We start from the raw sequence: 25802 nt of genomic DNA, 5'->3' as shown, positions 1-25802 counted from the left end.
TATTGGAACATGGTTCTTAATCTATCCAGTATGTATAAAATACTTCTTATGTATAAAACAGTGACCAAGATTATGTCCTTTGTATACATTGCAAAGCTCTTTCATGTCTTTCATATTTTAACTAGAAGTTAGGATACATCCTGCTCATTAAGTTATAGTATATAACTAGTATGTATAACTAGTATAGTATAGTATATAGGATATATAGTTTAACTCATTAAACCAAGTTGTAGTATCATTTGGAGATTATCTGTTTTATCTGTCACTGAGAACTAAGAACAGGATAGAATTCTCATAAGGTTGCATTTTGGGGAATCAAAAAAAAATAAAACCAGAAGAAATATTATTTTTCCTTTTTTGTTTTCTAGTATTTTTTGTTTGTTTTTAAATTTCATATATTGTCTTTTAAACATTCAATTTTAGGGTCTAGGAAAAACTATTCAAGCCATTGCATTCCTGGCATACCTCTATCAGGAGGGTAATAAAGGTCCTCATTTGATCGTTGTTCCAGCGTCAACTATAGGTTTGTAATACTGTGAACAACAGTACTTGACTGTTTAGTGTTTTATATAGGGAGAAGAAAAACTGTCTATGTGTGATTTCTTAGTTTGTGGAGGTGAATATTAATTCTGTGGTTCCCTTATACTTTTCCCCCCTTTGTGTATGTGTTTGTATGTGTATTTGATTGTACTGGACATCTTTTAAAAGAAAATATCTCAAATACAAGTCAGTTATTCAGCTTTTAAATTATTATGCCTCAAGGACCATCGATCAGATCATTTGTTTTTGTAATACTTTTAAAAAGTTGTTTTAATGAAAAAAATTGTTTCAATGAGTACCTAATTTAAGAGAAACAAGTGTTTTTAAATTTATAATTAAGCATTTATTGAATCAAAGTATACATTTAATCCCCACTGAAAGTACTTAATTGATTGGATGTGGACTAGAATAAGTGACTGTACATATGAACGTAATCCAAAAAAACCTTTAAATTGGAATTTAATCATCCTATAAATATAATGATTGGTCCTCTGCCTTTTGTTTTATATCTCAAAATTATTTTAAACATCAGGAGTAAAATTGTGAAGGGTCTGTGTTTTTTAAAGATCTTGTATTATTTCGTAAAAGAAAAATTTCTGGATAGAACTCATTTCACTGTATACACCTAACCTATTTAGCAGATGCAAGTAATACCTCTCTTGTTACCTAGATAACTGGTTAAGAGAAGTTAATTTATGGTGCCCCACTTTAAAGGTGCTGTGTTACTATGGTAAGAATGTCATTTTGCTTTAATTGGAAATTTATTTAAAATCCTAACATAATCACAGAGTACATTCAATAAATCAACATGTGTGTTTTTAAACTATAGGCTCTCAAGAAGAACGTAAACAGATTAGATATAACATCCATAGTAAATATGAAGAATATAATGTAATTGTGACCACGTAAGTATTGAGAAAAAAAATATTGGGGGGGAGATATTGTGTAACCCTTTATTTTAAAAAGTATATTTAAAATATGTTAATAGTAATAGGAAAAAAGTTCAGGCTAAGGACCATGCAACAAAAGTAATGGAATGACTTATGTTGAGTATTCAGGCATGTTTCAGTTTTTTACTAGTACAACAGGTGACTGATACTGGTTATAGAAAGGTTTTGTCCACGTGATTGAAAGCATAGTTTTATAGAATTGTTTCTGTTAAACTTCAAGTGAAATTGAAGATATGCCACCAAAATGATTTGTATTCTTTGTAACTTATAAATGTTAATTATTAATAATTAAGTATTAAATACACTGGAATCTCACTCTAAATGAAAAAATTGAATTAAAATAGAAGGATGGAACATAGAACTTTGAATAAGTTAATCATTACTTGGTATAACCATTTAGCATAAATATCTAACAGAGAACTCAATGCTGTCATGTTGCACTTTTAAATATAGCTTATGTCAAGTTCATATTAACTGTCAGTATTTAGTTACTATTTCCATCTACTGACTTCTGTAGGAGGCCATAATTAAAAGATGAATCCAAAATTCATCTTTCCTACATAAGATGGACTCCTTTTTTTTATATAGTCCAGTACTACTAGCTACTATTAACTGTTTTTTCTTGGATGTACTCTACTAGTTTAATAGAGTACCATTATGTTCTTAACAAATGTCTTCATTTTATGTTCTTTTTTTCCCCCTGCTTTTTTTTTTAATATTTGATTTAACAGAGAGAGAGGTCACAAGTAGGCAGAGAGGCAGGCAGAGAGAGAGGGAGAAACAGGCTTCTCACTGAGCAGAGAGCCTGATGCGGGGCTCGATCCCAGGACCCTGAGATCATGACCTGAGCCAAAGGCAGAGGCTTAAACCACTGAGCCACCCAGGCGCCCCTCCCCCTGCTTTTGTTCTGAAAATGTAACAGTTCCCAAAGCAAAGTGTGTAGCAGCTGCAGATAACATACAAATTTTACCCAAATTGGTTTCTTCTTAGTTCTATAGAAGTTGTCTAATTATAACATTAAAATTTCCTTTACCTACATATTGCAGCTTTTATAACATGGTTACATGTACATAAATAGTTATTGTATACAAGTGGGCCAGGATTTATTTGAACACCAACTATGTCCAGTGGTATCTTTCAGATACTGGCTACTAGAAATGTATAAATAAAAATAATTTTAGAAAACATAAAGTCTCACTATGGTCCAGGCTTTTGAAGGTATAACCTTAGAGAATTTTTTTTTCGTGACAGGTATAATTGTGCAATCAGCAGTTCTGATGATCGTAGTCTGTTTCGACGGCTGAAACTTAATTATGCGATTTTTGATGAGGGCCATATGCTAAAGAATATGGGCTCCATCCGCTACCAGCACCTTATGACAATTAATGTAAGAGTATTTTGTGAATGTTTCCAATTATAATGAAGTTATGTGTTGTTTTAATGTATTTAGTATTTTATATCAGGGGTCAGCGAACTTTCTCTGTAAAGATCCAAGTAATAAGTATTTCATGCCTTGTGGGCCTTCTTCTGTGACTTATTCTTTGCTTTTGTTTTGTTTTGTTTTTCATAATCCTTTAAAAATATAAAACCCATTTTTATTAGCTCATGAGCCTCAACTTACCAACCCCTATTCTATGTGATAAACTTTATGAATATCAAATACAATCAAGTTACCCACTTATAAAATGAAACCATTAGTTTTATTCTTTCTATCTTAAAATACAATAGATGATGATTTTTCTAAATTACTAGTCTTTCATCTCAGAATGTTACATTATTATTAATAAATGTTTTAATTTTTTTTCTTCCCTACTGAAGAGTATAGAGAGAAAGGACTTGGCTCTTTAAAAAAGAAAAGCTAATCTAAATTTTACTTTCACAGGCAAATAACCGTTTGCTGCTCACAGGCACACCTGTACAGAATAATCTGTTAGAACTCATGTCACTGTTGAATTTTGTTATGCCACACATGTTTAGTAGTAGCACCAGTGAAATACGAAGAATGTTCTCTTCTAAAACAGTAAGCATAAATTTATATTTTCTCCCAAATATATTACTTTGTGTTTTTTGTGTTTTTTTTTAAAGATTTTTATTCATTCATTTATTTGACAGAAAGAGAGATCACAAGCAGGCAGAGAGGCAGGTGGGGGGGTTGGGGGTGGGAAGCAGGCTCCCTGCAGAGCAGAGAGTCCAATGTGAGGTTCGATCCCAGGACCCTGAGATCATGACCTGAGCCAAAGGCAGAGGCTTAACCCACTGAGCCACCCAGGCGCCCCACTTTGTATTTTACATAGGCAACTCTTCTTTTTTTCTTGTTCTCATAGTGTATACATGATACTAAGTTTAAGTAGTTGCTACCCCTAATACCAGGATGACTTGGAAAGTCTGCCAAAATACCATGGGAAATAAATTGGTGACTTATGTAATTGATACCCAAAAGTTTTGGTTTTAATATCCTAATTTTCTGAAATGACAATTCTAAATTACTGGAGTGTTCAGATATAGAATATGTGGGGAAGGTTTGGTCATTGCATTTACCTTACTAAAATTTGGTAAATTAGTAACATATCTTTATAGGTAAACTGTAGAACTGGACAAAAGTAGATTATCCAGAGCACTCCTATACTGGGAAAAATGTTTTGAAATAAAAGTCCATAAATTCAGAAGTAACAGCTTTTTAAAAATTTTCATTTATTTTGGAGAGAGAGAGTGGTGGGGGTGGGGATGGAATGGTGGGGAGTGGAAAGGTGAGGGGCATGGAGAGGGAGAGGTAGGATCTCAAGCAGACTCCTGGCTGAGCCCATGACCCAGAAGGCCAGAACCTGAGTCAAAACCTGCAGTCAGGGGGCGCCTGGGTGGCTCAGCGGGTTAAAGCCTCTGCATTCGGCTCAGGTCATGATCCCAGGGTCCTGGGATCGAGTCCCGCATCGGCCTCTCTGCTTGGCTGGGAGCCTGCTTCCTCCTCTCTCTCTCTCTGCCTGCCTCTCTGCCTACTTGTAATCTATCTGTCAAAAAAAATAAATCTTAAAAAAAAAAAAACCTGCAGTCAGATGCTCAACCTACTGTGCCATCCAGGTACCCCCATTTTTAGTATATGTGCTGCCGAAGCGAGCACACCATCCAGGTACCCCAAAGTAATAATTTCTTACATTACACAAAGAAATTCTATATATAAGAAAATCTGGTTAATTTTCTCCATGTTGCTTAGGAAAAGTACAGTATAGGGATGCCTGGATAGCTCAGCTGGTTAAGTATCTAACTCTTGATTTCAGCTCAGGTCATGATCTCGGAGTCATGAGATCGAGCCCCACATCAGGCTCTGCACTCAGTTTGGAATGCAAGTCTGCTTGAGATTGTTTCTCTCCCTCTCCTTCTGCCCCTCCCCCTGCTCACCTATGCACACGTGCTCCCGCTCAATGAAAGAAAGAAAGGAACACAGGAAAAAGAAAAAAAAGATCTTTTTTTTTAAATTTTTTAAAGATTTTATTTATTTGATAGAGATCACAAGTAGGCAGAGAGTCAGGCAGAGACAGAGCAGGGGAAGCAGGCTCCCTGCTGAGCAGAGAGCTCCGATGCAATGCGGGGCTCCATCCCAGGACCCTGGGATCACGACCTGAGCCGAAGGCAGAGGCTTATTAACCCACTGAGCCACCAAAAAAAGATCTTTTAATAAAGAAAAGTACAGTATCGTCTTCAGGAACTCCTGCTAAACTCTCCAGTACAGCAGTGTTTATTTAGATTCTTAATTCTTTCCCATTACATATATTTTGCAAAAATTCTCTATGATATTCTTCCACTGTAAATTAACTGCCTTCTAAACTTTCAGTAATATATTCACTCCCACTTGATGGTCTAATAGATTATAGAATATAGGACTTCTTCACATCTTAGAATTCCACTATAATTCAAAATTAAGAGGGCTTGACTAGGAACCATCTATGTCTTTTAGAAGACATGGTGCACATCACCTGTACTAGCTTTCTTTTGGGGTCGTTTTTCTAGATAGAAGTACAAATTTTCTACTTACCTCTCTTTCTCTTTCCCTTCTCTTCTCCCCACCCTGTTAAACACACACACTTTCATGAGAGCTATCTGGTAATTTAGTTATGACTCACTAGTTCTGACTTAAACTTCTGAACACCATCGTAGTTCAATTTTATTAGCTCAGCAGAGTACATGAGACCTCAAAGTACATATGGAGCTTGAAGAAGTAGGTTAATAGCCCAGAGGTGAAATGTGGAATTCCATCTAGAATGAAGTGAGTTTCTATGGAAAATAACTCAGATTGTGGTGAGGATGATTTTCATATTCTATAATCTTGCTAACTGTGGTCATTTAAATGAGTAATTTTTAGGGATGCCTGGGTGGCTCAGTTAGTCAAGCAACTGCCTTCAGCTCAGGTCATGATGTTGGAATTCCTGGATCGAATCCCACATTGGACTCTCTGCTCAGTGGGGAGTCTGCTTCTTCCTCTCATGTCTCCCCTCTCGTGTTCTCTCTCTCTGTCTCTCTCTCTCAAATAAGTAAGTAAAACCTTAAATAAGTAAATAAATAATTTCTAAATGGATGTGTTCTTTTTTTTTTTTTATTTAGAAATCAGCAGATGAGCAAAGTATATATGAAAAGGAGAGAATAGCACACGCGAAACAAATTATAAAACCATTTATTCTCAGAAGGGTAAAAGAAGAGGTAACTTACCTGCATATTTATTGTGATGATTGTTTTTTAGAAATCTGTTTTCTTCTTTATTTGAAAGATCTGCTTAAACTGTTTTCCTTTCTCAGGTTCTCAAGCAGCTACCTCCCAAGAAAGATCGAATTGAATTGTGTGCAATGTCAGAGAAACAGGAGCAGCTCTATTTGGGTCTTTTCAACAGATTGAAAAAGTCTATCAATAACATGGGTATAATCTGATTTTCCCAATTGCACGTAAAAAGTATTGGTCCTACATTTTGTTTTGTCATGTTACAGTGGGATTTGCTCATTTTTAAAAACTACTTAGAATTTGAAGAAATAATTTTAAACTTTTTGTTTGCACTGAGATGTATTTCAGCAGACAGCTGTAAACTTGTTTTTTTTTTTTTTTTTTTTTTTAATGTGTGCTCTTTGGATAACAGAAAAAAACACAGAAATGTGCAATGTCATGATGCAATTAAGAAAAATGGCCAATCATCCTTTATTACATCGCCAATATTACACAGCTGAAAAGCTCAAGGAAATGTCTCAGCTTATGCTAAAGGTAAGGATTTCATATTATGTTAACATTGACCTTTATTAACACTGTTAAACATAAGGTTAAATTGTCAGGCTACCTAAAGATGAGTCAAGCCTAATAAGTGTATTGATCCATTAACCCCGTATTTAAGAAACGCATTTTTTGTTAAAGATTTTATATATTTATTGACAGAGACACAGTGAGAGAGGGAACACAAGCAGGGGGAGTGGGAGAGGGAGAAGCAGACTTCCCACTGAACAGGGAGCCGGATGTGGGGCTTGATCCCAGGATCCTGGGATCATGACTTGAGCCAAAGGCAGGTGCTTAACGACTAAGCCACCAGGCTCCTCCCAAAAAACGTTTTTAAGACAAAGTTCAAGATAATTTAGGGGAACATAAGAGCTGAGAGGGCTAACAGTCTGTATTAGGAGTCAGCAAACTATGGCCTTGGGGCCAAATATGACAGTGGCTATTTTTATAAATAAAGTTTTATTTTAACACAGCCACGTCTTTCTGTTTTTTGTGACCTCTTTTTCAGTACAGACATACCTGGGAGAGCAGGTTTGGCTCCAGACCACTGCAGGAGAGTCAAATGAATTTTTTGTTTCCCTGTGCATATATAAAAGTTATGTTTACACTGTACTGTAATCAATTAAGTGTGCAGTAGGATTATGTCCAAAAAAGTGTACATACTTAAATTAAAAAATGCTAAAAAAGAATGTTGCTGTCATCTGAGCTTTCAGCAAGTTGTAATCACTGATCACCATAACAAATATAGTAGTAATGAAAAAGCTTGAAATATTTTAAGATTTACCAGAGACACAAAATGAGCAATATTGTTGGCAAAATGACACCAATTGACTTGGTCAACACAGGGTTGCCACAGACCTTCAATTTGTAAAAAGTACATTTTCTGTGAAACCCATACACAGAATGGTGAAGCAAGGTATCCCTCTATAAGGGCAGAGTTGAGGAGTTGCAAAATAGATCATTGTGCCCACAGAACCTACCCAAGATATTTACTATGTGGCTCTTTACAGAAAGTTTGCCAATTCCTGATTGAGATTGCCATAATGCTCTTCTTTCTCACTCAGATTTTATGTCCAGGGCAGTGAGTTGTTTTCTCCATTTTTTTATTATATTTTGTCTACAGTTTTATTAATCTTTATTTTTGCCTCATTCTCCATAGCACCCACCCTTAGTTCTCCCTTACAGATCTTCGTGTTAAAAGCAATTATTTGCTTTTTAAATGTTTTTATATTATTTTAAATTTATTATGGAAAATTTCAAACGTGTAAGTAGAGAGAATTGTATAATGAAATCCTCTGCCCATGTAAGCTTCACCCATTTTTTTTTTTTTTTTTACAGTTATTATCTAGAATGACACTACTCTTGTTTCATCCTTCCCCGGGATTATTGTGAGCCAAATTCTAGATATTACTTCATCTGTGAATATTTCAGGATGTTGTCTAAAACAATAAGGACTTTTCCCCCTTTATTGTACCTAAAATAGTGAATATTACTTTCCTTTGTTAAATTGTACCATGTAACGTGCTGTTTAGCTACTTAATATTTTATCAGATGTGAATAGTTTTATTCAAGCATTCTGGTCATATTATAAATTATCTTCATTTTGATGTGTGTATTGTTCTGTTTTGTTTTAAGGAACCTACACATTGTGAGGCTAACCCTGACTTGATCTTTGAAGATATGGAAGTTATGACAGACTTTGAATTACATGTACTTTGTAAACAGTATCGACATATTAATAACTTCCAGTTAGACATGGACTTGATTTTAGATTCTGGAAAATTCCGAGTTTTAGGATGCATCTTGTCTGAATTGAAACAGAAGGTAATAAAGAAGAATGCTGCTCTTCTTGTATTTTTCCAATTAGTTAAACTTCTTTAAAATAATTGTGGCATGATTTGACTTTCTTGAAGCTTTAGCCTATATCTGTTATACGTATTTCTAGAAGTTAATGCTTTGAGCATTTAGGGGATATATTTGGGGACATGTTTTCCTGATTATTTTTCCTCTTTTGAGTCTGAAAAAGGAGAATAGAAGTTAGTAGAATACATCTGTATTGATGTTTTTAAAAAATAATCTTAAATGTCATTATTTCATGAGTGACAATCTATGATTGCCTCAAAATTAGTATTTTGAGGATACCATGTTATTTAAATACTACTACTACTATTTATATGTGAAACAGCTTAAATTTGTAAGATCATAATCCAAATAGTACTTTTGTAGCTATTTTCATTAACTGTCCTTGAAAATCAAAACAGAATTAAATTTTAGGTCTGAAGTTCAGAAATTAAGGTAGTTTTATTTATATAAAACTTGTTACATCTATAACAAGAAATTTACCTTTGCTGTGGTCACTTGATTTTTATTAAAGAAGCAGTTGATCATTAGATACTTATAATTTTATTTTTCCGTGTATCTAATCCATGTATGTATTTTCACAGGGTGATAGAGTTGTATTATTTAGCCAATTTACCATGATGCTGGATATTTTAGAGGTTCTCTTAAAACATCATCAGCATAGGTACCTCAGATTAGATGGGAAGACTCAGATTTCTGAAAGGTAGGTATACTTCATTTTAGTTTCAGAAAATCTCCACCTCACCTCCAAGTAAGAGTTAGTGTTGGAATTTTAAATATGTATCAGGCATTTGATTGAATTTTATTACTTTTGAGTCTTTTGTGTGGTTATTTCAAATCATTGATTGTCCTAAGATAAGGAAAATTTTCTAAGTTTTTGATCTGAATTGCATAGAAATCTGTTTCTATATTTAATTAGAATGTTTTCTCCTTTAAGACTCATTCAGACCCTTGAAGCACCTTACCTTTAAACCAAGATTGTTTAAAAAGCAAAAACCAAGATTGTTTTAAAATCTTGGGCTTTTCGTATTTTAAGAGTGATGGAATAAGTTTGATTTGTTTATTTTTTTAATTACCAAATATTAAAAGATTGTCTTAAAAAAAAAGGAATACTTTTTCTAGTGTGTTTAAACTGCATTTTATCTTTTGGTTTATTTTTTATCAGCCAAAATGCATTTTTTTTTCCTGCATTAAAGATAGAAGTTATGCTAAAAGAGAACATACTGTTCTAGTTTGATCTTAAGATCTTTAGTTCATCTGGTATCAAGAGCAGCTGCTAATAGGCTTCTGAGAATGCTAAAGATTGAAAAGTGATATCCAAAATTTAGATAAGCCAGAAGTCATTAAACAGAGGAGAAAATAACTCTTTGGCATTACTCAAACCTGAATAGTTGAATTAAAGTGAGAATTAGTAGAAAGAGAAATGGTATAGAAGAGAAATGTTATAGAAAAGAAGTTGGGGGGGGTGCCTGGGTGGCTCAGTGGGTTAAGCTTTGCCTTCAGCTCAGGTCATGATCTCAGGGTCCTGGTATCGAGCCTTGCATCGGGCTCTCTGCTCAGCAAGGAGCCTGCTTCCCTCTCTCTCTCTGCCTGGCTCTCTGCTTACTTGTGATCTCTGTCTGTCAAATAAATAAATAAAATCTTTAAAAAAAAAAAAAGAAAAAGAAAAGAAAAGAAGTTGGTGAATTGGGAAGGTCTTCCAGTAAAGTAACAGCAGGAAAGGTAATTATATTACTAAGGGCGTGTATTTACATCTTTGAAGGTTTGTTTTCGATGTAGTGTGATTGTTTTCAGTTTTAGCTATATACATTCTAGTGAAATTTAGCCTGATATATTTATCTTACAGGATTCACCTAATTGATGAGTTTAATACCGATATGGATATCTTTGTGTTTCTGCTGTCAACAAAAGCTGGTGGCTTAGGAATAAACCTCACTTCAGCGAATGTTGTTATACTTCATGATATTGACTGTAACCCATATAATGACAAACAAGCAGAAGACAGATGCCACAGAGTAGGCCAGACTAAGTAAGTGTTTTGAGTTGAAATTTATTTTTAACCAAATGCCAATTTAATTTGTATAGAATAGTAGAATATGGTCTGTCAGTGTCCTGCTTCATTTTTGTATTTTCAGCAGAGCTTGGCTGCTGATATATTTCATACCATCAGTGCTCCTATGTAACCTATTCATTTTCTAGTAGTTGAAGGAAAACAACCTCCCACCTCACCCCAATTAGTTCTGCAGCTGATGAAAACAAAATATACCAATGGTTCAGCTCCTTTGAAAAATATTAGTAGTTAAAAAGGCTTGTTAAGGGGCGCCTGGGTGGCTCAGTGGTTTAAGCTGCTGCCTTCGGCTCAGGTCATGATCTCAAGAGTCCTGGGATCAAGTCCCTCATCGGGCTCTCTGCTCGGCAGGGAGCCTGCTTCCCTCTCATTCTGTCTGCCTGCCTCTCTGCCTACTTGTGATCTCTCTCTGTCAAATAAATAAATAAAATCTTTAAAAAAAAAAATATATATATATATATATATATATAAAAAGGCTTGTTAAACCACTGAAAAGCCAGATAGACAGTAATAAGTATACTATTGCTACCCTATTATCCTTTAGGAAATACATTATTTGAGTTGTAGATACTTTAGTTGAAGGGTCATTTTGACATTGGATCTTAAGGAGGTGCCAATACCTATAATTCAACTCTACTTTCACATACAAGTAGTGAATAATCAATGTTTTCTGTTTGGAGTGTGTTACTATATTTCCAAAAGATCTTGATAAGTTCATTTATGAACCAGATATTTATCTCTACCTATTATGGGATTAAAACTGCCTATGTAATCTTTGCACTTCACTATACTTTCTTACTTTTTATACTGAATTATTTAGTGGAACCTGACAAGTAAAGCATGTTCCTTTTTATTTTTATTTATTTATTTGTTTTTGTTTTTGTTTAACATGTTCCATTTTAAGATGAATACTTATCTGAACTCAGACTGTTTGTTATATTAAGTTTTACCACTAATTGTTGGATTGCAGATATCTTGGATTAATAAGAAACATCATGTAAAAGTTAACATGCTCAGAAAACAACAATCCCAAGTTTGAATAAAAGGGAATTTAAAGTTAAGGATATATTTGTTAAATAGTTTTCAAATTATTCTTATTGAACTCAGATGTTTTTATAGCTTATATGTATCCAAATAATTTTATATTAAGTAACCAATGGACATATCTTCTATTTACTTTAGAGAAGTACTAGTTATAAAATTAATAAGCCAAGGGACAATTGAAGAATCCATGCTAAAAATTAACCAACAGAAATTGAAACTTGAGCAAGATATGACCACAGTCGATGAAGGTAAGTTGTTTGTAAACAGAAACATCAATATTTATATGAAAAGGCATCAAAGTAGCACTAGCAAGGGATTAACAAAAATTGCCCAAATCCTTCACTGGCATACTGTATAGAAAAACCATGCTTATTTCAAAAGTACTACAGTAACGAAGATTATTTAGCCAGAATTGATACACACACTTGATTTTGGATAATTCTGTCTCTCCTATCCCTTATCTCATGACACCAAAACCTGTTCTCCTTTAGCGCTGCTGCCACCCACCCAGGTATATAGATTTTATTCTAACAGTAAGTCTTTAAATAGAACCATCATTGTTACTAGTTAATTGGGGTTTTAGCAGTTTGATTTTTGGACTCCCCACTGTGTTTAACTATATAGGCTGCTGCTTATGGACTGGTTTCCCTGAGAACATATTCACCCAATCTTTTGTGAAATGAGGATGGTGGGAGATAGAGTATAAACCTATTGACTGCGTTACTAGAGCTAAAGAAAAGCAGGGGAGGAGAGAGGGCTGTTGTCATATTTATATAGTTAATTTTCCTGTTCTAATATAGCTTCACTGTCTTCTACTATGCCCATATTCAGTTAAAACTTTTCAAAGAATTAACCTTTTTTTTTTTTTTAAGATTTTATTTATTTATTTGACAGAAATAGTGAGAGAGGGAACACAAGCTAGGGGAGTGAGAGGGAGAAGCAGGCTTCCTGCTGAGAGGGATCTGATGTGGGCTCGAACCCAGGACCCCGGGATCATGCCCTGAGCTGAAGGCAGATGATTAACCGACTAAGCCACCCAGGTGCCCCAGTAAACTTTATTTGTTTTTCTGGGGTAAATGGCTGGCTCTCTTGGGCAGGCTTTAGATATTCTACTCTTCTGTTTTAGCTCTGTATATTCCTCATCCTTTGGGAGCCGGGCATTACCTCCGTGTCTTGAGTTTATGGTGGGGGGGGTTGGTTTAGATTCATAGTATGAAGTAACCTCCTTCCATTTTCTACCTTTGTTCACTTAAGTTTTTGCTTTGTCTGTTCTGCAAAAGTCAGCTTCCATTCTTCTGTTTGCTTTTCATCTCCCAAAATTTGTTGACAGCTCTCTCTTCACTATTGTCTTTTTCTTCTTTCTCTTTTGTATAGTGCCCCTAATTTCTTTTTTCCATGGCATTTTAATGGTATTTCAGACAAGCCCAGTATGTGTCCATATCTGGTCATAATTCATGTAAATTATTTGTGTTTATGTAAAGTTGGTTAAAGTTTTACCTGTTATGTTCTTATCAAGTATCTGTTAAAATAGCAGTTTATTTCAGCTGTGCTTTTAGACCGTTACCTCTAAAGCGTTTAGTTATAAAGAATCATTGATTCTCCTATTTAGTACTCTTTTTTTTTTTTCTGTAGGAAATTTTCCTCTGTCTTGTTAAAGCTATTTGTATCATTTTTTTCTGATGTTTTATTTGGTAGGCTAAGGATACAATAATGTATTTTTTAACTATAATGATTTTGTCATCTTTGCTTTTGGTTTCATTTAAATGATTAGGCACTGACCTAATGAGAGTACATGTACCCTGTTCATTTCTCACAGCGAAGTTCTTTTCCACTGTAAACAAAAAGTATATATTTTTAATTGAGTATATCTGTGCTTTATGTTAACGATCTTGCCCCCCACTTTCACGATACTATGAAAGAAAAGTGCATGATTGCTCTCAGAAATGCTTGTTAGATTTTTGTGTTTCTAGAGCTTGCCTTAGTGGTTCTCAAAGTGCAGTCCCTGGACCAACAGCAACAACATTACCTGGGAAATTGCCTTGAGATGCAAATTCCCAAGCCCAGCTCCATCCCTGTTCAGTCAGAAATTGGGAATGGAACTTGATAATGAGCCACTGCTTTAGAATAAAGATTGGGGCATCTGGGTGGCTCAGTGGTTAAAGCCTCTGCCTTTGGCTCGGGTCATGATCCCAGGGTCCTAGAATCGAGCCCCACATTGGGCTCTCTGCTCAAAAGGGAGCCTGCGCTCTGCCTGCCTCTCTGCCTACTTGTGATCTCTCCCTCTGTCAAATAAAGCAATAAAATCTTAATAAATAAATAAATAAGGATTGTGGTTTGGGCATGTGTTATTTTTCTTTAATCTCTTAATGTGATTATATTAATAGATTTTCTACCTTTTAAAACTTTTAATCATGGAAATTTTCATGCAGAGATGTTGAAAGCATAATATAAGTGAATTTAGCAGCTCTAAACATTTTGCTTCATCTACCTTTTTTTCCTCAGCCATTTCAGTCATAGACATGACATGTCATTCTGAATATTTATCATTCCCTTTAATTTGCTACAATACCATCATTACACCCAAGAAAATTAACAATAATTTCCAAATATTACATTTTCCCAATTATCCCTTAATGTCTTTTATAGCTTCAAAAAAAAAATCCAGATTTCACACACTGCATTTTATTGCATTTTATCTTTAGCATCTTCAAACTTAGAAGAATCTCCTCACCCCTTTTTCCTTCTTTCCACTTCTCCCTCCATTCCCAGAATACTGAATCTTGTACAGTCTTATTGTCTTATACTTTTGCATTCTTGTCTTACTGTCTTCTGAAGGACAAGTTTCAAGTTAGATTTCACGGGCTATTAAGTCTGTATGAACCTCAAGACAAGGGTGTCTGCAAACTTGAGAGTTTATGGAATAGTCTGTGTTTCTGTGCACATGTTTTTAAATGAAAGAAGAGTAGATAAAAGTACTCGTAATTTTAGATTATAATTGGGGTGTGTATGTATGACAGGGGAAAGTTGTTAGTTTGGTTGTATTTTAGCCACATCTAATTATAAAATTACTCATTGCTATTAATGTGTAAATATTTATGAATTGTCAACTATACCATTGTCACTATAAACTAATATATCAGCTCATCTCTAAACAGTCTTGAGTGATTAATTGACACAAGGTGTTTTCCCACTTTAGAAAAATCCTTGGGGCACCTGGGTGGCTCAGTCGGTTGAACATCCGGCTCTTGGTTTCAGCTCAGGTCATGATCTCATGGGTCGTGGGATTGAGCCCCGTGTTGGAGTGCATGCTCAGTGGGGAGTCTGCTTGAGAGTCTCTCTCCCTTCACTTGGGAGTGCATGCTCTCTGTCTCAGATAAACAAATCTTAAAAAATAAAAAAAAATCCGGAATGCTTCTTGCATAAGTGTCCAGATACTGGACGGGGCAAACCTTGGGAGAAGGTTATTTACAGTGGGCACTTTAATCTTCAACTGGTATGCTTTACTCATAATCTTGTTTAGATGTGCCAATTAAGTCTAAGTTAGTGATTGTATCTTTGGATTGAAAGTAAGGGCGTAGATGAATGATTTCTGTTTGGTTGTCTTTGTTTTCGCTATTCAGTTTGTTGCATAAATGTTTTTATCGAGTAAACGTGAGTAGTAAATACTGTGTGCTATATGAATAGAATATGATCCAAACTAATATGTGCCTGTCTTTATATATTTCTGTCAGTTCAGAAACCTAGCCTCTAGAGTACTGTGCTGGCAATATGAACATAAGCACAGAGGAAATAGCCCTAAACATATGTAGGGAATTGCAGTGGTTGTTTTGTTTTGTTTTAGATTTATTTAGAGAGAGCGAGCATGCACAGTGGGGAGAGGCAGAGAGAGAGGGAATCTTAAGCAGATTCCGATCTGAGTGCAGAGCCCCTCAAAGGGCTCAGTGTCAAGACCCTGAGATTTGGACCTGAGGCAGAACCCAGAGTTAGGCGCTTAACGAACTGCACCACCCAGGCACCCCTCACGAAGGTTTTTAACAAGGAGTGATGTTGAAAACTGGACTTTGAAAGATGATTTAGGAATTCACCAAAGTTAGAGAAAATATATTTCATAAAATATTTTTATTAAACTTTTAATGCCCCTTTCTGACCTGCAGGTGACGAAGGGAGTATGCCAGCAGATATAGCCACATTACTAAAAACGTCAATGGGCCTGTGAAATTAAGAATTGTGAATTCCTAATTGATGAGGAAATATCAACTTGGTGCACTCAAGGACATTTACATTATGATGACCATGGGGTTTATGAACATTTATAACTTTTTATAATTTCCATATTACATTTCTCATAGTATGGACAACTTTTTTGCCACTAACTGAATTCTCCAGATGCTCACATGTGAAATTTCAAAAAAAAACAAAACAAAAAAAAGACCAAAAAAAAAAAAACCCACACAAATATGTAGTCCTGAAGATGTTGAATAATCATTTTACAAAACAGTTTTCTGAATGGGGATTAGTTGGTGATTGTTTGTAACAAATATGCTAATGCTTTAGAAATGTCAGTATTTTTGTAATTATTTCTACCTCCAAATATATATATATTGTCTTTCACTGGATAATGTGTGTAGATTTTTACATGTGCCTTATTTGACAATGCTTATGTCTTGTTTTTCCTTGTCTCATTTGAAATTCTTGTTTTGTTAGTTTAAAGGATGCAGCTGTATAGATTATATAGCTTTCATTTTAGTGCTATTTGAAGCAGATGTTCACCACTGTCAACAAGAACTCAACCTGAATTTAAAGGTGGCATTCCATTTACTAACACCCCCAGGTCCTTCCAAGTACTTCTGTTAAAACAAATTTGTTTGGCTAGGCACTAAGTTGTTTTCCAGTGATAGTAACGAAGAAGCCCTTATCTTGCTCCATGGATTAATTCCTTCTGTTCATTTCCCCACTGCACTAATTGTGCTTATTACTCTGCCTATTCTTGTGCATGTTTTCATTGATTTCCCTCTCCTGGCTTTTGCTTCTCTTGAAACTGTTGCCCAGTCACTTCTGCTCCAGTTCTCTTTACTCTCTAAATAGTAGTTTATTCTTGCCACGTATCAGCACAATGTGGGTAACATTTGTCTAGCCTGGCAGAACAGGTTAACAGGCAATTTCATGTCAAAGCAGACTGAATGTGACTTCGTATTAAGGCAGCGTTAGGTACTGCATGGAAATAGGTCATTAACTTTAAACACTTCTCAAAATATAATTTATCAGTTTCCACAATTTCCAGTACAGGACCTCCTGAAGAGAGAGCCATTGTTCAGTTCAATTCAGTGTGGGTGACAAAGTGAAATTTAGAAGAAGTAAAGTGTCTATTTGATATTTAACTCTTTATTAAATCTTTCTTTAAATTTTTGCCTGTCAGTCTATCTTGCTGTTTTTATTATACATGAGTTTCTTTGTATAACTTGTGAGTTTCATGTGTTTTGTTTTTATTATGTAAATATCATTATAAATAAACTTATTTATAAATCATAGACTTGTTAATTTCAGAGATTGTACTTTCAAGGCATCCTGACTTGCTAAGATGCTAAGGTCATATAATCCTCTGGAATTAGAAGAGTAATGACGCTCTCAGAGCAATCTTCAGATATTATAAACTCTGAACATGATTCAGTAGATTTGCCCAATCTTGAGGGTATATTGGATATAATGGATATATTTTAGTATAATGGGGCTAGAAGGAATCTACAAATATTACTACCTCCTCCTACATCACAGGACCCAAATCTCTTGGATTGTTGGATATACTACCTTTCAAAATCTCGTAACTTTTCTGTAATAATGTGTCTTTAGGGATAGGCTGTTCTTTTGTTGTTATTAAGTCCATATTATCTTTAATGAGATGTAGTTGCGTTCTCCCTGTAATGCTCTATTATGTCTTGGGCTTAATAAAAATATTTGTCATCATAAGTTGTATTTTCACACCCTTTTTAATAGTTTCTAACTCTCCTAAATACAATATTGAGCTCAAATGAGATCATTTGTGCTTAATATTGTCTGTTTCTCAAACTGGAATTTATTACTTAGGATATATTCCCATTAGTCCTTTCACTGGACTCATGTTCGTGTGAACATCATAATCCATTACAGTGGTAAAGAGCATGTGAAGCCATAGTTGGAATATCATCTTGACCAACTGAAGCAACTTTTATTTTTTAATATAACTTACAAGGAGGTAGAAGACATTGGTCGTATGTGTTTCATAACTATATTCCTGACCCCATAGACGTGTAGCTTTATACCAATAGATACTTATATTGCAACTTGAACTACTCTTGTTTCTAACTCTTGGTGTTATTGTATAGAGGTTAGATAGGAGTATTAGATTTGGTTAACATTTGTGTGGCCCTAAGCAAGACACTTAAATTGTCCGTAAAATTAAGCAATTCTTTTAACTCTTTCTTTCCAGATTGTGTGTTTTCTGATTACAGTCTGCAACTCTGATTCATGCATGTTCTCTCTTGCTCACTCATCAAGGAGCCGTTTATTTTGGGTACAGGATGGGATAATGGAATGTGTTGTCCCTTAGTAAAAAAAGATGGCCTAAACGTTGATGATGATGCTATGATTGAAATGAAATACTTCCTTATGAAACCTGCCGTGATTGCATTTTATATTTGAATTACGATTTGTGTAAACAACCAGGACTGATGTTGTGAATTTTCATGTTAGATAAGCATTGTAGTTCTCACTTTCACTAAATTCCATTTTCATTAAAACTTGTCAGAATGTAATTTTATGGCAGAAAATGAACATGGTAAGAGGAAAGAAAAGTTACTACCTTCGTTACCTGGAGTATTACTTGAATTTCTTTTGTGAAAGATAATTTTTTTCTTTAAATTGCCTTGATAACGATACAGTATTTTGCAGTGAGATTCAGTTATAACCTATTATCATTTATTAACCTCCACTAGCGATAAAAAAATGTGATCCAAGGAAGCAAGTCTTTGGGAAATATAGTTTGTTTTTTTAAAGATTTTGTTTATTTATTTGTCAGAGAGTGGGGGAGAGAGAGCACAGGCAGGCAGAGTGGCAGCAGAGGCAGAAGGAGAAGCAGGCTCCCAGCTAAGCAAGGAGCCTAATGTGGGACTCGATCCCAGGACACTGGGATCATGACCTGAGCCGAAGGCAGCAGGTGAAGCAGCTGAGCCACCGGCGACCCTATAGTTTCTTTTTATGTATAATCCTTAATGATGTATAATGTATTTAACATCTTTTCTCCTATTTCATAGAACATCGGTGAGATGAAAGAAGCGCCTTAAACAAAATCATACTTAGTCCAGCTTTCCTTTTTTTTTTTCTTTCTTCCCCTACACCTTCTCCCCATTTCTGGCTTCTTAACCATGTTCTCCTTCCTCTGTCCTGCATTTCAAGTATATGTCATCTACTACATTATTCTGTTTCTGTATATAACATGACCTACCAAGATTAGACAACCCAGTATTAATATTAACATGCAAATTGAACTAAAATATATTCCAGTGCTACAATTATGGTTCAAAACAGGTTGAGGGATAATCTGTAGTTACTTGGAAGATTTCTATTTAAATGGTTTGTTTATATGGGCAGCTCTTGCTTTCCATGGTAGTGTGGGACCATAAAAATGACTGCAGGTTGAAATTGTGCAAAATAATCTTGGTCATTGGAGAAGATGTTCTATGACGTTTAAATTATTTTCTCAACACATTAAAAACGTTGTAAATGAAAAAAGTAGTAAAATTAATTTTAGTAAAAGAAACTGATAATGTGTGTTACTTTGGTAAAGAATGTATTAAGAATAGTTTTAATAATACCTTCATGTATGATTGCAAGTGAGCATTCTTTTTATACCTTGGCAAATCATCATCATTCTAAGCTTGGATCACCTTCCAGCACTTTATTGCATTTCCAGTGTCATGAAGTATCCCTGCTTTTTTCTTTTTTAATAGACTATTTTTTGGAGTTGTTTTGGGTTCACAGCAAAATTGAGCAGAAAGTGAATTCCCATATGTCCCTGCCACCACACAATTTCACCCTCCCTCACTCCCTATCAGCAACTCCATTCCAGAGTGGTACATTTGTTACAGTCAGTGAAGCTGCACTGACACATAATAATCACCCAAAGTCTGTAGTTTGCATTAGGGTTTGCTATTTGTCTTGTACATTCTGTGGGTTTAACAAATCTATTACAGTATGCAAAGTAGTTTTACTGCCTAAAAATTATCTATACTCAACCTGTTCAACCCTCCTTCCCGATTCACCCCTCACAACTGCTGGTTGTCTCACTGTCTCCATAGTTTTGCCTTTTCCAGAGTGTTCTGTAGCTGAAATCACAGTTTGTAACTTTTTCAGATTGGCTTCTTTCATTTAGTAATCTGCATTTGTCTTTCCTCTATGTCTTTTCATGGCTTGATAGCTCATTTCTTTTAAGTGCTTAATAATATTCCCTTATTTGTAACACCACGGTTTGCTTAACCAACTCACTGTAGAAGGAAGGGCATCTTGCTTGCTTCTAAGTTTTGGCAGTTATCAATAAAGTTGCCACAAACATCCATGTGCAGATTTTTGTGTGGCTTTAAGTTCTCACCTCCTTTGGGTAAGTACTAACGAGCATAATTAGTGGATCATATGGTAAGAGTGGGTTTAGTTTTATAAGAAACTACCAAACTCTCCCAAGGCGTCTTTATCATCTCCCATTCCTGTCAGCAGTGAATAAAAGTTCATTTTGTTTCACATCCTTACCAGCATTTGGTGGTGTCAGTGTTTTGAAATTTTGCTATTCTTTATAGGTATGTAATGGTAACTCACTTTTATTTGCATTTGCCTGGTGACACGATGTTCAGCATCTTTTCACATGCTTTTTTACCGTGTGTATATCTTCAGTGAGGTGTCTGTTCAGATCTTTGGTCTGTTTTGTAATTGGGTTCATTTTGTTGGATTCTGAGAGTTCTTTGTCTGTTTGGGGTATAGTCCTATATCAGATACGTCTTTGCAAATATTTTCTGTGGTTTGGCTTCTCATTCTTTTGATCTCTGTTCTCTTAACGTGAAACTCTTTGGCAGCTCACTTCCTCTGGAACATCATTTCTGTCACAGCCATTTTCCTCATTTCTGTCAATACATTTGCCAAGTTCTTCCAGCTACATCTCTGGGGCCCCTTGACCTGCAGCTGTGCGCTCTTGCCATTTATGTGTGGTTTGAGTTTGGCTCCAGCATGGTCACTTTTCACTTCTCTATTGTACTTTACTCTTCGTTGATGAGTTCCTGTTTCAATGATCCACTTCGTAAAAAGTTCTGAGTGGGTTTATCACTGAGAAGCAATCGGGCAAGGCAGTTACACACTGCTGCTGCTGAGTAACAGATGTGTGGTGACCAATCCCTAAGAGACTTTCAAAGAAGTGATGTGATTGGTCACTGGTCATGACGGGCATCTATTATTTACATAGAGATTTGTGGACCACGGAGCAAGCAGTAAAGTTAATACTTTGCAATTATAGCTTAAGTCCAAAGCATTTTGGGGGGAAATGTGTATGTTCCTTAACAATTGTGACCGAAATCTATGCATCTCAAAGCCCATGAAATGTGAGCCCTGCCTGTATTGTAAACTTTTTCCTCAGTTGTAAATGATGTGAAATTATTCTAAGGGGAAGGGGGGGAAATAGGATGCTTGAAACTAAATGCTCTTCACCCCGCTCTTTTTCCTTTTTTTTTTTTTTTTTTTTTAAAGCAGAATATGGCAAAAGTGAGAGACTTGGTGGGGCTGGGGAGGGGAATTTGTAGATTACATGGCAGGCTGATGTAGCTTCTCATCAGATGGAAGCCATGCTGTGAAGAACAATAAAGCTTAGAGGTAGCTCGCATCACCTAGAGTTTGGTTTGCGGCCTTCGTTGTATCCAGTCAGCAATGGCAGGAATGGCTTGAACTTTCTTCCGTAATGTTACCAACCTGGGATGGATGTCCAGCAAGTCAGGTTTAAAGACCAAAAGTGTGGTACTGCAAATTTCCCAGTAGAAATCTGCCCAAGTTACCTAGTTTAAAGGAAACAAAAATTGCCATTTGAACATAAAAGTCTAGCATAATTTTTAAATCAAGGATACTTTCTTTTTAATTCAAAATTACCCGTTAATACGAAAGTGGAATGTGTATATGATAGAAAATTACAGATCATACCATGCTCCCAACACCCAAAGGTTGCTATATTAACACCTATGTATAATGGTATTGTGTTTGTGTGTGTGTGTATGTGTGTGTGTCCGTGAGCGCTAAGATGAGATCTTACATACTCATGTAACTTGACTCAATCTCTGCCTCTCCGTGACAATACATTGTTATCTAATACCTAGTCAATACTTTTTCATCTGTTCCAAAGATGTCCTTTAGAGGACAAAGCAGAATCCATTCCAGAACATGGATTTCGTCTGGTTACACCCTTTAACTCCCTTTTACTAAAGATCTCACGCTAGTCCTGAAGAACGTCCTGTCTTCAGGATTTGTGTATTTCATATTATTTACCTTTTTCCTTTCTTTTGCAGAGTGTAAAGGGATAGAGTGCAAGTTATCCCGAGAGAGTTCATAATTATAAGTTAAATATTCTTGACTAACACATTATATTGCATCACCTTGGAAGACATGGGGTCTGAGCATTAGTGGATTCCCAGTGTGATGACAGCCTGGTCTTACCCTTGTACGCTTTTCTTTATACACTTGTTTTCTTCCTTTGTGACTAGAAACTAATCCGGCTGACATTACTTTGACTCCAGATGATGAATACCCATCAAAGAGTGGAGTTATTCGTAATTTTATTTTTGTATGGAACTTAATAATGCTAATTGCTAGTGATTTATGAACCTGCATACTAAACACCTGTCAACCAGGAGAATTTATGGGTTCGAGGATTCAGAGTACAGTCAGCACAAATTTATGGTGTACCTGTGGTGTGCAATATGCAGGTCTAGGTGCTGGGCTGGACTGGAGAGCAAGATGGGACACGGGCCCTTTGCTGGGTGCACCTTTGTTTTAGAAGCAGGAGACAAACATTTGTAAACTGGTAGGGATGATGAAGAAAAAGTGAAGTGATGGGAAGGACTCTCAGGTGGTCATAGAGGGAAGACCCCTAACATATGACATTTAAACCAAAGCTTAAATGAGAACAGGATCCAGACAGGCAATGGTCTGCAAATGAAGCCTTCTAGGCAGAGGGAACAGCAAGTATAAAGGCGCTTTAGTGGGAGCAAGACGTGTGTCAGAGGAACAAACAAAACACCAGTGTGTGGAACACTGAGGAAGGGAGAGAGTGCTAAGGGATGGGGTCAGGAGGTAGTTTACCAAATAATCTTTATGGAAAACAAGGGGGGAAATTTTTAAGTCCTTAGAAACTGTCCACTCAATAGGGAAGGGAGAGGAACATTTTAGGAAAGTCTATTTTGGGGAATCAATGGGAGGAAATGAAGAGGCATGTGATGAGATTGAAAGTCGAGAATAGAGATGTGATAAGTAAGCATCCGTGTCACCCAGAAGGACTCAACAGACCGTGAAGAGAGTAAGTCACAAGAGTGCTGCCCAAAGCAGTCTGTGTCTTGTCTCCCAAGAATGCAGCTCCTTGAAGGCACAGACGCTAACCTACCACAGCATCTGAGTCATGTTTAGATGTGAGTATTTGTCAGGACTCCATGGGTGTAAGTGTGCTCCTCTCTCGGCACCAGGGCTGTAATAGCTGGTTGTCTTGTTTTTTGTGATATTAACAATTACTAATCAATGCCTCAGTCTGTTCCAACCATCAGGGGTTGGAAAATGGTGATAGTTGATTTAAATGTCCCCACTTACTAACTGGAATACTTATATGAAGAGGAACTTTGCCCTTCAGTTTGTATCTTGAGATACAATGGGCATAAATCAGAAAGGCGAGATAAATTCTTCACTCCAACCTCGCAACTTTCTAAAAAATTTTTCAGAGTAATAAGTTGCTCCATGTCATCTTCCAAAAGTAAGCAATGAAGTTCTGTTTTGTTTGGGGTTTTGCATGTATGTGTTTGTGTTTGATTGTGGTGATAGAAGGGGACACCATAAACTCATGGATTCATTCATTTTGATTTGTTTAAATCCACTGCTGTTAATATTCTTAGCGAAGCTTGAATTGTCCCATATTTAACCAGTGGAAGCCTCTTCAAGTTGACTTTTGAGTCCCCAGTTCAGTTGTCTTTGATAATTTATTTGCTTTCGTATGATAAGGTATTTCCAGCTCATCTCCTTGATTTCCTGTCCCAAATTGAAAACAAGATATTTCTCCAAGAAGCCCTGGTTCCTTTTAATATTTAGAGGCCAGATTCTGAGTCCTAGGGGTACCCAGGACAACAGGGTTGGTCATTGTTTCAGAAAAAGAGATACAAGGTACTTTTTTCTTTATCTCAATACATCATGACCTTAATTATATATAATGAGAGACAGAGACAGAAAGAGTGTTCATGTTCAGGAATAGGGTGTTTACTTAACCTCACTGACCTTATATCTCTATCTTCTTTCTCTCATTTGGAAGATCCTGCTTCTCAGTGACATCTACATATTTTCTTACTGATTTGCCCCATTATACTAATATCAGAAATACTAATAAAGCAATATGACCGTACCCAGTACCACCGAGAATAGAATTACCAGAATACTCGGTTTATTCACTTCGCTTTATTGCACGTCGCAGATGCTGCATCTTTTACAAATGCTTGTGGCAACCCTGTGTTGAGCAAATCTGTCGGCTCTATTTTTCCAACAGCATTTGCTCACTTTGTGTCTCTGTGTCACATTTTTGCAACTCTTGGAATATTTCAAACTTTCATTATGGTAATCTATAATCAGTGATTACAACTCTGAAAGCTCAGATGATGATTAACATTTTTTAGCAATAAAGTTTTTAAATCAAGATATGTACTTTGTTTTTTTAGACATAATGCCATTGCACATTTGACAGATCACAGTATCATGTAAACATAACTTTTATATATACTGAGAAACCAAAAAATCCATTTCATGTGATACTTTATTGCTGTGGTCTGAAACAGAACCCACAATCTCTCTCCGATGTATGCCTCTACTAAAAATGGTGTAAGTTTTCTATTTTTTGGTTCTGAGAGAATATTTATAAGATGTATAGGCAAATTACTGTGTTTTAAGATGATTTTCTTAAAACGGTTCCCCTCACTAATTGGGTAATAGGTACTTCTCTACACACTTCATACATCAGTTTTAACATAGGTTCATTTGCTTCACTTTGCAGTGTTAGCTTTTCAAAATACTTTTGTTGTTGCTCTTATGTAATTATATAAACTATTTTAGTTCATAATTCCAAAATTATTCAGTCCACCAAAACAGGTTTATTCAAAGAGGTTTAGGTTTTATCCCTGCTATCTAATCCTTCCTTGTGTGTAACTTTTTTTTCCTCCATGAGTCTTTGTAAGTTTTTGGTTATATGTACATGTATGTGTGTATACTTGTATTTTTTTAAGATGTAAAACATACTCACAGAGTTACCAACAAGCCACTCCTTTTCCCCTAAGTATGCATCCAAATCTTGCAGCAGATGAGGTCCATCATATGTAAGTAGCTCATTAAACATCTGATTCTAGGAGAGGAAGAAGAAAAAGATCACTTTAAGGATACTAGGAAAAATAAATAAATAACACTATTTGAAAAGGAAATGGAGGACTGAGTGGCTCAGTTGGCTAAGCGTCTGCCTTCCACTCAGATCATGATCTCAGGGTCCTGGGAATGAGCCCCACATTCCAGCTCCCTGCTAAACCAGGAGCCTGCTTCTCCCTGTACCTGCTATTGCCCCTGCTTGTGCTCTCTCTCTCTCTCTTTCTCTGACAAATAAATAAAATTTTATAAAATAGAATTCTCACTAAAAAAAAAAAAGGAAGTAGATTTTTCCATCTTTATTTAAACTCCTACATGGTTTCAGATAGAAGTAGCTATGTGTTCTTGGTTGTTGTTTTTTTTTTCTGAAATGTATGTTATTGTGGAGATTGAGATCTGATTCTTTATACTTAGTCACCTGTGTGTTGCTCATGGATGAA

The 25802-nt window shown here is 35.7% G+C and overlaps 2 protein-coding genes across 7 annotated transcripts in view; one reads left to right on the top strand and one right to left on the bottom strand.

Annotated features, from left to right (window-relative positions):
• The window catches only part of SMARCAD1 (SWI/SNF-related, matrix-associated actin-dependent regulator of chromatin, subfamily a, containing DEAD/H box 1), a 74079-nt gene extending 57757 nt beyond the window's left edge, over nt 1-16322 (top strand). For all 5 annotated transcript variants that reach the window (XM_045992629.1, XM_045992648.1, XM_045992640.1 and 2 more), the window contains exons 12-24: nt 424-523; nt 1211-1270; nt 1370-1445; nt 2742-2877; nt 3373-3510; nt 6084-6179; nt 6275-6392; nt 6607-6728; nt 8370-8558; nt 9179-9297; nt 10441-10623; nt 11845-11954; nt 15861-16322. In XM_045992629.1, the coding sequence (XP_045848585.1) occupies nt 424-523; nt 1211-1270; nt 1370-1445; nt 2742-2877; nt 3373-3510; nt 6084-6179; nt 6275-6392; nt 6607-6728; nt 8370-8558; nt 9179-9297; nt 10441-10623; nt 11845-11954; nt 15861-15922 (1509 nt within the window). In that variant the 3' untranslated portion in view covers nt 15923-16322. The remainder of the gene's footprint in view (nt 1-423; nt 524-1210; nt 1271-1369; nt 1446-2741; nt 2878-3372; nt 3511-6083; nt 6180-6274; nt 6393-6606; nt 6729-8369; nt 8559-9178; nt 9298-10440; nt 10624-11844; nt 11955-15860) is intronic.
• Nucleotides 16323-19621: 3299 nt separating this feature from the next.
• The window catches only part of HPGDS (hematopoietic prostaglandin D synthase), a 29968-nt gene continuing 23787 nt past the window's right edge, over nt 19622-25802 (bottom strand). The window contains exons 5-6 of one of the 2 annotated variants that reach the window (XM_045992667.1): nt 25250-25348; nt 19622-21767 (exon numbers count right to left, since the gene is read on the bottom strand). In XM_045992667.1, coding sequence (XP_045848623.1) covers nt 21603-21767; nt 25250-25348 — 264 coding nt within the window. In that variant the 3' untranslated portion in view covers nt 19622-21602. The remainder of the gene's footprint in view (nt 21768-25249; nt 25349-25802) is intronic. The other variant, XM_045992676.1, reaches the window with a different exon arrangement.

The sequence above is a fragment of the Meles meles genome, chromosome 2 (assembly GCF_922984935.1).
Source record: "Meles meles chromosome 2, mMelMel3.1 paternal haplotype, whole genome shotgun sequence".
Lineage (NCBI taxonomy): Eukaryota > Metazoa > Chordata > Mammalia > Carnivora > Mustelidae > Meles > Meles meles.
Note: the sequence above shows the minus strand (reverse complement) of the source record. Positions and strands in the feature narration are given on the sequence as shown.